This window comes from Propithecus coquereli, unplaced genomic scaffold, assembly GCF_000956105.1.
Source record: "Propithecus coquereli isolate 6110/MARCELLA unplaced genomic scaffold, Pcoq_1.0 Scaffold339, whole genome shotgun sequence".
Taxonomy (NCBI): Eukaryota; Metazoa; Chordata; class Mammalia; order Primates; family Indriidae; genus Propithecus; species Propithecus coquereli.
This window is the reverse complement of record NW_012149052.1, coordinates 2,111,961-2,124,931: the sequence shown is the minus strand read 5'-3', so window position 1 is coordinate 2,124,931 and position 12,971 is coordinate 2,111,961. Positions and strand designations below refer to the sequence as shown.

General features: G+C 37.4%; 1 protein-coding gene across 1 annotated transcript in view; it reads left to right on the top strand.

Annotated features, from left to right (window-relative positions):
- GNAQ (guanine nucleotide binding protein (G protein), q polypeptide) overlaps nt 1–12,971 on the top strand; it is a 291,868-nt gene that overhangs the window by 108,459 nt on the left and 170,438 nt on the right. The window contains exon 2 of the mRNA XM_012650662.1: nt 581–765. Within this exon, the coding sequence (XP_012506116.1) occupies nt 581–765 (185 nt within the window). The remainder of the gene's footprint in view (nt 1–580; nt 766–12,971) is intronic.

The following is a 12,971-nucleotide window of genomic DNA, read 5'->3' as shown; positions in this document are numbered from 1 at the left end:
AAGTAGAGAAAATGACTTAGGGGGGAGGGGGGACAAGGGCAACATACGTAACCTAAACATCTGTACCCCCATAATATGCTGAAAAAAAAAAAAAAGTAGAGAAAATGTCTAAGAATTTTCAGGCCTTTTTTTCCTTGTCTCCCTCCAAATAGCATTTGTGTAAATGCATTGTCTTTTCCAGATCCAGATCCTGGCTAATCAACCCATTGTCCTGGAAGCAGTTCAAGTATTCTCTAGGGAGGAGAGCTTTGTCAGGTTTTTATTATGTTCCAGAGATGCTGTTGTCATTGTTTCTTACAAGATACATGGCTACAAATCACTATCAAAATTCCATGCCCAGTGGCTTCCAAAGAGGTGACAGGTTTTTGTTTTGTTTTGTTGAGCTCATCTGACTTTGAAATGGACTCTCGCCTCTCTAATTTTGCTCAGTGTCCTCCATGGGGGCCGTTTCCCCTTGTAGTGATGCTTCTCTCTGCAGCCCACTTGGGGATGTCACATCCAAGCTACTGTATCTAGTGTAGTCATCTGGGGGCCTGAAGAACGTGCTGTGGTCTGATGAGCTGCTATTGTCATCTTTCAGGGACAGGAGAGAGTGGCAAGAGTACGTTTATCAAGCAGATGAGAATCATCCACGGGTCGGGATACTCTGATGAAGACAAAAGGGGCTTCACCAAGCTGGTGTATCAGAACATCTTCACAGCCATGCAGGCCATGATCAGAGCCATGGACACACTCAAGATCCCCTACAAGTATGAGCACAATAAGGTAGGTGTGACTCTTCACTGGGGCGGTTGGCAGAGCGGTCCACAAAATATGACAGTACAAGTGGCCTCTTACCAGGTCTGGAATGCAGAGGGGGTTTTTGAAATGTTTATTTTTCATCTCATCCTAAATGGGATTTTAAATGGATCAAGTTGTTTATAAATGTCTTTTTCTTAAACCTTTAGAGTTACACCTATAAAAAATTAGAATTATATTCTTAGTGATATCACTGAAAGACATATTTGGATGTTCAACGATAAAAATACATGGAGGTTTAAAATTTGGGAAGTGCGTTATGTTAAGGAGACAGCTTGTAAGTGCCATACAATTTGACCAAAGTGGGGGAATTCAAAGAGGCGGCAGCCTTGCCTTAGCTTCCCACTCTTTGTGCTTCATTGAAAAAAGAACGAAAACAGCTTAAGACCATCCTATCTGGTTTAATTTTGAATTTCGTGACTTCCTTTCAGTAGTACCACAGGCTTCATTTTATTTCAAAATGGGCCCATCTGTCACACGTTTCCAACATGTTTCCCTGCAATTGTGTTAAAGTAACGGAAACTTCTAAAATCACTTGAGAAAGGATTCAGGAAAAAAAATCTAAAGTTTCAGCTTTTTAGAAAATAAGCAAACTCTTCCAGTATCCTCCAGCATTACCTCTTAGTCGAAATAGAAAACTCTTCCTCCAACCCCCTCCATTACCCCAGGTGAAAACAATGCTATAATTGTTCACCCTCTAAATATTATGTAACTGTGATGCCAAACAAGATTGGTACATCTGAGAGTGGCCCCGTATTCAAGTTTATGCTGCAGTTGCCCTGCAGAAAGCTTGTAGGCAGGGACTGGAGCTACACCCAGGGTGTGACAGCCTCTGCAGAGGCCCCCAGCCTGCGGGAAGGGAAATCTCTTTGGAATTTGTGGAAATGTCTTTGTAGCCTGTTGGCTTCCCTTCCCACTAATGGGTATATCCTGCATGGACTCAGTCTTTGCTTCTTTGGGCTGGTAGGTGCTCATCTTACAGTAAGCCTCACCTTTTGTTGGCAAAACACTGCATTTGTATCTGTAATTATTTTAGAGCCTTCAATAAGAACTTTCATTCTCTCAGTACTGTTGACAAATCTGCTGTGAAGGATATTTCTGTTTATCAGGATCAGTAGGTAATAGCAAGAAGTTGGGATGCCCGTTGTGACTCACAGACTGAGATTTACCTCACAAAGATGAATCCATGGGTAAAATAAGACAATTCTGTGTACCTTCACCTCTGCTACCATCCAAAGGCTTCTAAATATATCAAATCATCTTAAAATCAGGCATTTCTTTTTCCTGGATGTTTTCTTGAAATTAACTGCCAGTTTTTTGTCTGATAGATAATACTATTACACTTAGTTTTCCAGTGGCAACAGGAGTCTCTCCATGAGTAACAGAACCTTCACAAATAATCCCTCCTGCTTTTACTTTCAAAAGTGAAAAAGAGCTGAATGTTTTGGGAGCTCAGAAACATGGTAGTTGAACCAGATTAAGCTGCATGGATATATCTAAGTGGCCTAAAATTTTAAAGGATTGGGGTTTTTTCCTCACTAAGAAATCTCGGTGGTTTGTGAAATAGGTGATGTGCTTGTTTCCTTATAATCGTGAGAAAATTCTGTTGGAGTTTTTTTTTTGTTTTGTTTTGTTTTTATAATGCCAGTGATTTTCCAAGTCTGTGGTTATTTGGTAATATGATGGGCTGATGAATTCTGGTTGAGTTACCATGTGTGTGCTTTACGTATATATGTTTATACATATATACCACACTGCCCGTTTACCTGTAATTTTACCCCAGAAATCTTTTTTCTTAGATGCTCTAGAAGAATCCTTCAGGATCCTGCCCTGTTGGTAGATTTTCATATGAAGATCGTTTATTATACGGGCATGTAGATGTAGAAGATTGGGTAGAATTTATGCCTCAGTCATATAACACGTTGAGGAATATTTAACACTGTTATTTGAGCTCTTCATGTCAATTCTAATTAAGTAGACTTTATTGTATTGAATACTATTCAGTTATAAGTTGACATCATAAAAAGTTATAATAATATGGGGTTTTCTCAGATACCGTAATTATCCTGTAAAATCTTCCCACGTCTCTTAGTTACTGAACAGATAACAGACTGCCTAACATCGTGACATTAGTGCATGATGACCTCTAAATTGCTATTTTTAATCCCCTTTAATTTGTATTATGAATTACTTTTCCATTTTTTCTATTTTCTCTACATCATATATATTCTGATGAGATATATATATATATATATATCACTCTCCACTTGCTTTATCCATTAACTTCCTGGCCTTTGTTAATGCTTATTAAGAAAATAATGTCTTCTCCTTCCTGTTCAACTCAAATGCCACTTCCTCTGAGAGTTCTCCTCTATTCTCCCCTCTACCATAGTGCTAAGTAACCCTATTCTTCTTTAGTATAACCCATAGTGGAATATTTATGATTGTCTAGCTTGTGTTGAATATGATGACTTGTGTATTTATCTTACTTTCCTGACTAGATTCTAAGCTCCTTGAAAGTAAATCTTATGCCAGTTCCATCTTTGTTTCCTTCATTGTCCCTAACATTGTATCTTGTGCATTGCAGGTACTCAAAAAATACTTGTTTCATGAATAAGTAAATCATTTGTGAACATTAACAACTGAAAGTCTCCCCTTCTGCTCCAAAGTTGTTGAGATGGTTGTTCAAATCAACTTTTGAAATCTCTCTGTATACGTAAGGGAATAAATGCTCTGTGCTGTCAGAGATGCAGAGAAGTTTAATCAGGGCTGGGCAGAAATTTATAATCCTGAAGGGCATGTCTGAGGGAGGGGCACTTTGGGGAGAAGGAATGGCTAGAGGAAATACTCAGAAGAAGGAATATGCATACAGTATTGAAATTGGCCAATGTAGCTTGAGCAGAATTCTTACAGAGGAGAACTGGAAAATGGTTTATGATGTGCTTGTGAAAGATTTTGAATCCAGGCTAAGTCTGAATTTTATTTTCTTGTGTTTATGATATTTAATAATAATATTTTATGTTTTGTTTAGAATTTTCTATAGAAATTTCTGGTTACAAAGCTATGTGTGCTATATTTTATAAATAGTCTAAAGGATTTGGTGTGTATTTGATTAGTAGTTATTTGGAAGCACCACATTCTGATTTATTTTATGCTGCTAAAGATATAAATAACCATTTTGGCTTTTTTAAAAAAAGTTTCTCTGCACCTACCATTATGTTGGCCATAATCTACAGGTAGTAGCATAAATAAAACCAAACACTTTGCAATAGTGTCCAGCATAACTTTGTATTATACTTGCTTTTGAACTCATGTATTTCATAAAGCAAGACAGAGTTTACAAATGAAATGGCCTGTTTCTGAACTGGAAAATTGTTCGCAGTTTCATTTGCTATGAAGTTGGTTCTAGCTTTGGGAATGCCACACCAGAGCACCGGGATTTCCTTTGCTCCTGCTTAAGTGTTGATACATTAAATTGAGAGTCCTGCCTGGTTAGCTGGCCAGAGGGTGCAGCTGTCAAGGGGAGTCCAGGGCCCAACCTGGGGACCAAATGGTGTGGAATTGCATACCCTTTTATAAACCTCACCCTATTTCAGGGATTGCAAATTCAGAAAGGAGCTTGTAATGAATTGTAATAAATTGCAGACTTTTACCAAAATAAAGATTAATTCTTTCCTCAGTATATGTTCATTATCCTGTTCTTAGACTTTCTTTGCCAAACAAGTAATGTTTATAGGTGAGTTGCTTGGACTCAGCCCAGGTGAGAGAATATATACATTTTGGGACTTCTTCTGAATATACTGTGAGTTTGTCTTTTCCTGAACATAATTGTTGATAGCTAATGATAAAAGGGATTAAATATTTGTCACTTGGTTGAATCAAAAGATACATTTGACCTCCACTGGGTGCAGAGTATTTAACCATTAGATTACTGTGTCATTTCTTAGTTCCAAAAGAAAGAATTTTATACTGTTATTTTATGGCTTCCTTTCTTATGCAGTCATGCTCTTTTGGTGATTCTTTGCTTTGATGCTGAAATCAGCTCTTAGTAAAAAGGATGAGATATAAAGCTTCTGTGTTAATAAGGAACTGTCTCGAATTACAGCTTTGGGAAGTGGATCATAAAGTTTGGGACCCCTGATTTTTATGTGCCTTATTGTCTGTACCTGGCAGATGGTGTTTTTCGTGCATTGCCTTTTGTTAGTTACTTCATATGTACATGGCTTATTTGCTCAGTCAGATAGCAAATTACATTGCCGTAAGCAGGTTTCTTATTTAATAATTCTTTGTTTCCTCCACAACATGCCAGACATGTTATAGGAGCTTTTGTTCATTGAGTGGATTGTTCCAGATAGCAGATCCTGGTATCCCTTTATAATTGGCTTATAATTTCTGTGAGCTGTGAAATCGGGTTTTCTTAGGACAGTTTCAAAGTATTGATACACTCTTGCTCTCTTCAGTCTCCGGAGAAAAGAAAATCTGATTCAATGCTTCTTCATGCAGTGAATTTAAGACAGTTATTGAAGAGAACTCAGCATCATGCTAATGTTGCACAATTTCCCTTTTTCTTTGTAAACCAATATCTACTTTTAGACTTGAAAGTCCTGATAACCAGGGCTCATTTAGCACCGAGGCTACAGCTGTTTGACTAGCTAGCCAGGAGTTTTGAGGCCTCATACTTGTTTGCCTTTCACCTGGCATAGAGGGTCACTGAGAGGACGTGTTGCTACATTACTTTTTGTCCTCCCTGAACAATTATAAGAAAGGACTTGTCACAGGAAAGTACCTTTTTAAACACATTTGATACTTTGTGAGTTTTCTGTACTTCCTGAAAAATCCAGAGTCCCAGGAGCCATTTTTCATTTTCCAAAAGATAAACATAGCCAAGATTCTGGAGCGCTTGCCAACTTATTCCTGCCTTTGATCAATTGAATTAAAAATTACTACTTTTTTCAACATGAGGGAAGTTTTTTGGTTTACAAAATGCCAAGAGGCTGATTTCATTTAATGTTTCCCTCCTGTATAAAAAGGCAGAAGTAATAAATATATATATTTTATCTATTGCTCTAAAGAGTTGTATCGGTCAAGGTTCTCTGCTTGTAAGCAACAGAAGCCAACGCTGCCTAAATTAGGTAGAAAAAGAATTTATGGGAATATGAGAGAGATGAGGAGAAGCTGCAGGATGAGCTCTTAGAAACCAGAGCAGGCCTGGGGAGCTCATCTGCGAGGTGGATTGAACTCTGGCCATTTCCAGTCTTCTGTCACCCATCCAAGATTCACATTCCTGGGAAAAAGTGCCCATCTGGTCTAGCCTGGTTTATATTCTAGCTCTTTAGATGGGGGAAGTCTAAGCAATTTGATTGACAGTCCCTGAGGGAAATCTGGGTACAGTTAGTGGAAGAAGAAGAATGATGCTGGCACAAATCACAAATCTCCACTGCAAAAGCACATAGTCAATTTAGAAAATAAAGTGACACATGGCTACTCTAGAGAAGCAAGCCCTCCAGTTTTACTGAGCATTTGCTAAGCCTTTCCTGAAATATAATTTCTTATTCTGGGGTGGGAGGAATTAAAGGGGTTAGTGATTTAGTTATATATGAAGTAGGTGGCTGAGTTTGAGCCAAAGCACTGAATATCGCTGAGTAACCTTGGGATTGTCCCATTTTTCTCCCCAAGCCTCCTGTCTTTACTTTCTAAGCCTGAATCGCCACATCTATAGAATGGGGCAAATAATAATAATAGGATTGTTTCAAGGGTTAAATAGGTAATATATGTGAAAATGTCTTGTAAATGATTTTTAAAAGTTTAAAAGTTATTATAAAATGAATTGTCATTATGGAGAGAATGAATACTGCTAACGTCCATCTTTATTAATAATAAAACAAACAGAAAATAATTTACACAGCATGACCACATTTAGGAGGTATGTAAGGAAAACCTCAGTCACCTCAGAGTGACAGTCATTGAAACAAGGTACCTAAGGAGGTGGAGAAATCTCCTTATCTAGATGTGTTCAAAATGGAATGTGTTTTTAACATGTCCAATTATTTAAAGCAGCAGTTTCGCTAAAATAAAGTCAGGGGTAGACTAGACAACCTCCGAAACCCTTTTCAGCACTACTTTTCTTAATGCTGATTCTCCAACTCCAAGACTCTAACAAAGAGATGAAGCTATTGTTAATATTATTTTGTTATAATTTGAAGCGTCTATCTTTCTTGAACTTTGTCCATTCTATAGTAGCTATGAAAATTTAAAAAAAAAAAAGGACAATGAACAACAGATTGATTCAGAGAATAGTCTCTAGGCCAGTGGCGAATTTGTTTTCTTTGCCTCCAAATCCCATAAATGATTACAATATTTACATCTATGTAGGGTTTTTTTTAGGGCTCAAAGTTCAATATCAGATGCAGGTTTTTATAGGTGACAGTGATTTTAATTGGATTGTTGGCTATTGAGCACTAAAGACAACCTGTGCTTTTTCATGGGGAAACTTTCTAATCTTGCTTCTGCAAATCTTTGAGTTTTCTCTTCTTTTTAATAAATAGGTGTAAAGGAACCTAGGCACTTTTCATGACCAACCTGATGAATCAACCAGCTCTTCTTCTGAGATTGGTTTACCGCTTTCTTTCTTCTCTCCAGGACTCTTTTTGGGAGTTGAACCCACCACTGTGCCTCTATATAACTTTCAAAATCCCTTTCTATAATTTCTTTTCTCTTTTAATGACTTGCAAATACTTCCTATCTACAGTTCTTTATTCATTTTATGCCCATGACAGCCATGTGAAAATAGAAGATGAATATGAGATTTTTTTATCCCTTTTTCTTGGCTAAAATTAATCCATAATCCCAAGGCATCCCATATTGCTTATCTAAGGTGAATATGAGAGTTCGTTTTCATCAGAGGAGGACTCTGAAACAAAGGAAGACTTCAGCAATAGACCGAGGCCAATTTTTTTTTCTTTTTTGGTAATTTTTATTGAAGTACAAGTTACATATGAAAAAAGTACACACATCAGTTTTGAGTCTAGTGTATTTTCCCAGTGTGAACACATTTGCTTTGAGATCTCTTGATCTGGATCAGTGTTACCAGAAGCTCAGAACCCTCTTCATGTTCCCTTCTATTCAGTACTCCCAAGCCCTAAAGAGTTGACCACCATCCTGACTTCTAATAACATAGATTAGTTTTGTTAGTGTTCAAACTTGGAGGCCTATAGTACATACTCCTTTGTATCTGGTTTATTTCACTCCACATTGTGTTTGTGGAATTCACCCATGTACTTGTACTTGTAATTCATTTTTTCTCATTGTTGTGTGATAGCAGTGTCACATAGAACTTTCTGTAATGATGGAAATGCTTTCTATCTGCTCTGTCCAGTACAGTAACCACTAGCTACATGTGACTGTTGAGTTCCTGAAACATGGCTAGTGTGACTGAGGAATTGGATTTTTACTTTTATTTAATCTTATTAATTTACATTTAAATTGACATGTGACTAGCACCTACTGTATTGGACAGCATAGTTGTATAACATTTTATTTTAGGAATACATTATAGTTTGTTTATATAGCCTATTAATATAAATTTGGGTGTTTCTGGCTAGTACAAATAATGCAAATATAAACATTCCTGCACCCATCTTTTGGTGAACATAAGCATGCATTTCTTTGGGATCTGTATGTACCTAGGATTTGGAATTGCTGAGTTAGAAGGAATGCATATAATCAGTTTTAGTATGTAGATACTGCCAAAGCGTTTTCCAGAATGATTATGCAAATTTACACTCCTACCAGGGGTCTTTGAGAATTCTGGTTGCTTCACATCCTCGACAACATTTGGTATTATTTGTCTTTTTATTTTAGTTGTTGTGGTGGCTGGTATTATTAGTCTTTTTTGTTTTAGTAGCTATTCTGATGGCTGGATTAGTGGTATCACGTTTTTATTTGCATTTCTTTGAAAACTAAACATGTTGAACACCTTTTCATATTTTATTGGCTATTTGGTTATCTTCTGTAAAATACATTAACTTTTCACCTTTTTTTTCTATTGAGTTGTCTGATTTCTTATTGTTTTGTAGGAGTGCTTTATATATTAAGGATGTGTCTCTGTTTGTCGGGTCGGCAGTTGTCTATTCTTGGTTCTTGGTGTGCTCTTTGCTGAAGAATGACCAGACACACCAAAAGCAAGGCAACCATGAAACAAAGTTTATCGAGGAAGGGCAAGATAGGTTTACAAAACAAGAGCAAGATACATTTACAGACTACAAACCGGCCCTGGTTATAGTCTGGGGTCTCGTTTTATAGTGTCTGGACTGGGCCCTCCTTGTGGTTCAGCCCTCACCACTGAACCACTTTGATGGTCAGATAAGTTAATTAGCCTTAGGCTACTCTGTCACTTTCCAAATCCTATTGTGCCTGGGCTGCCTGGCCCTTGGGCTGGGAATTCCCTGCATTCTTTTGCAGATTGGCAGAGGTTCCTCCTTCCCCCAGGTATGGCAATTGCTGGGGCAGGATTAAGGTGGGGCAGCACCAAGAGGGGGCACCCCCCCTTTTCCTCCTCCCCCAGGTGTGGCAATTGCTCATGGCAGCACCAAGGTGAGGTGCCTGCCTTTGTCCCAAGGATAGCTGGAGTTCCCTCACTATCTGCCTAACATGTTGAGTAAATGTACTGCAGCTATCTTGTCTACTTGGTGCCTTGCTTTTTATTTTCTTAATGGTTCTTTCAGTGAAAAAAATTATTAATTGTAATATAGTCCAGTTTATCATTTTTCCCCTCTGATTAGTGTTTCTTGTGTCCTTTTAAAGTAATCTTTGTCTCCTTAAGGTCATGTAGGTAATCTCCTGGGTTTTCCTTTAAGTTCTTTATTGTTTTGCATTTTACATTCAGAGCTAAAATCCATTTCAGATGTATTACAGAGTATGATATGAGGTAAAGGTAAAGTTTTTATTTTTTTTATATGGGTGTCTAATTAACCCAATTCATTTATTGAAAAGACCTCCATCCTTGCACCTGGTGCGGTGGCACACGCCTATAATTGAAGTGAGGCTGTGGTGGGAGGATTGCTTGAGATCAGGAGTTGGGGACCAGCCTGGACAACATAGCAAGACCCTGTCTCTGAAAAAAGAAAAAAAGCCCATCCTTTACTCAGGGCAATGCTCTGTCACTTTTGTCACAAATCAAGAGAATGTATAGGTGTGAGTTTGTTTCTTTGCTCTCTGTTCTGATCATTGATCTATTTTGTGTGTCTTTGTGTCACTACTATTTTCTATTAATGACTAAGCTAGTTTTAATATTGGGCAGCATAAGTCATTCAGCTTTGGTTTTCTTCTTCAGGATTGCACAGGCGCTGAATTTATTCCTTTGTAATTAAGGGGACCGTTAAGGAAAAACATTTCTTTAAATAGCAGGTAAATTTCCTAGGGTGAATCTAAATAATTTAATTATTCTCTATAATGTAAACATCTTCCCCTTTCTCCAGGCCTCAGATTATTTTCATATTCAGCCTATGTTGGAAGCATAGCTTATTAGTATGAGGACTTTTATTTTTCCTAGATTAATAACATGGCATTTTAAAAAAATCAATGACCCCATTAACGAAGGGGGAGGGAGCTACTGTGTGGCTTCGTTATTATTCAACGGGGTCACGTTCTTTCTCGCTTTAGCGTTTCCTTTAACAAGAGTGGGAGCTGGACTGTGATCTGAGTGCAGTGGGTTCTACCACGTTCCCCTTCCACCGATCCCTTTTGGGCCAGCATGGCTCTGCACCACCCAAATTTGGCAGATTTGGCATCAGAAACCCCTCCTATTTCAAATCTTCACTATCTATAGCATTCAGATTGAACAGGCTTACCAGGATTTTCTTTTTTTGTTTTGTGATCTCTCACTGTTGTGAAAATAGACCATTTCATGTAACTCAATGTTAGACCTAAAGTTAAGTCAGAAGGTAATAAAAGCTGATTTTGCCCTTTTGTTAATTATAGTATTTTAATCCTATTATGTAAAATTGCTATTCATTCGTGCCTCATGCAGATAATGGGAAGCAACTGATTTTGGTGAAGTAGGAGTATTAAGCACAGGCAGAACTGTAAATGTATGTATCCACACACAGATATGCACACACTCATGTATAATTGTCTCGTGCATTAGCAATGACCTTTGGACACTGCATTATGTAGATATATGGGAGTAAAACTGATGGAAGATGAGCATCCTCTCCATGTTGTAAGTATTTAATGACTGCCTTTGGATGATGTTCTCTCAGCTTATGCTTTGTGGCCTGTCTGCTTTGTTGGCCCATCTCGTCCAAAAGTTGCTTAGCTCACCTTTAGCTCATCCATGTCTTCCACATCTACAGCTCAGTCCATCTTCGGCTAATCTACGTAGTTTAAAATTGGAAGAAAGGAAGAAAATTAACACTTGAGGGCAGAGATTGAGCCTTAATTGTTCAAACCTAGCACAGTATTTGACATATGGTTCTACTCTGTTGAGTGAATGAATGAATGAACATTTGTTCACTGTGATGGGTTTTGTGTACTGTGTGGTATACTACATAAGAACACAATTGTTTGTGAGTCAGACACGACTTGATTTGAAACCCACCTCTACAACATCACTGTGTGAAATTGAGCAAATCGATCTCTCTGAATTCCAGTTTCTTTATCTGTAAAATAGTGGTGATGATAATGCCTATTTTACAGTGTGTTTTGAGAATTAAATTACATAATCTGGAAAAGTTGAAAGTGTGGTCCATTGTTAAACAGAGATGATGTTCTTTCAATTAGTTATTCAACAAATGTTTACTAAGTACCTCATGTGCTAGTCAACAGAAACCAATTTGGCTGATTTTTTAAAAAAGTAAATAGTGAGTACTCTAAGCAACATTACTGATATGTCCAAACACACGAGAGAACTCTGTTGAGCAGCCTCTCTCTAAACTGTTCTTGGCTGCTTAGACTAACCTGAGCAAGATGTCCAGGAACCGACAGCCACCGCATAAAACACATGTGGCATAGTTCAGCGCGTTTTAGTAGGAAGTTGTGAAGCTGGTCATTTGGCTGTTTTTGGTTAACTCCTGGCAAGGCATGAAAAGAATACTTTACTTGTTCTATTAATGCCAGCAATGCATGATTTTCCTTCTTAATTTTAAAACAATGCATCTATTTTCAGTTAGAGAGGCAGAATATATTTGTTTGAACCAAGGGAAGCGAATGCCTCATGAAGATTGAGTGAGAGTATGAGAAACACTAGCACTTTTCCTTCTCATTTTCACGACACTGGAGAAGTTAATTTCAGTGACACACTTACTTGTTGCTATTACAGAATTTTAGGGTAGGAATTCTTTAGTATTTGGCAAAGCAACAGTTTTGTTCACTTAAATAATGTGTATCAAAGCCTAAAATTTTGTTTTTCTAAGAAACCGTAGTCTTATTCTTTACTATATTTTTACCCTAAATCACTTACACCTGCTACATAAGTGTGCTTTTTAAACTAGCATGTTGTTAACCAACTCTTGATTTTCATGAGTACATGTGCATGTATCTAAACATGAATATCAGCAAGGAAATGTACTTTAAAAAATAGTGACATTTTTGTGGTACATCATATTATGATGCATTCCTTTCACGAGATAAAAACATACTTCATTAAAAGCTACAGGTACTAATTTTGGCTGATACAGTGTAAATTTGTACTTTGAAAACCTTTATTTTCCTGACTTTGTGTTTCTTAAAGTGAATTTGCTAAGAAGGTACCTTTAAGTTGTTGCCACAACTACTTTATAAGATGATTATGCAGCTTTCTTACAATCTCGTATTGTTTGTTCAAAATGAAAAGTGACTGAGAGGAGAAGCATTACTGGCATATGTCAAGAAACTTGATATCACTGCTGAAACGAACAATAAATAGTATTAGATTGGTTGATAGGTTATCTGCTGCTTTCAATGTGCAAACTTCCTCTGTGGTAAAAAGTATAACGGTTTTGAACTAAAAAGAGGGCTACAAAGAGTATCCTAGATATTGGCTTGTCTGGGAGGTGGTAAAAGTTCTTAATGATGGTGATCCTATGGTAAGAGTTCAGCTATTTAGGCGATTGTTTTCCTTATGTATTCTTGAAGATACTAGCCTCCTCTTTGGTCTCTTGACCTTTTTTTTTTTTTTTTTTTTGAGACAGAGTCTC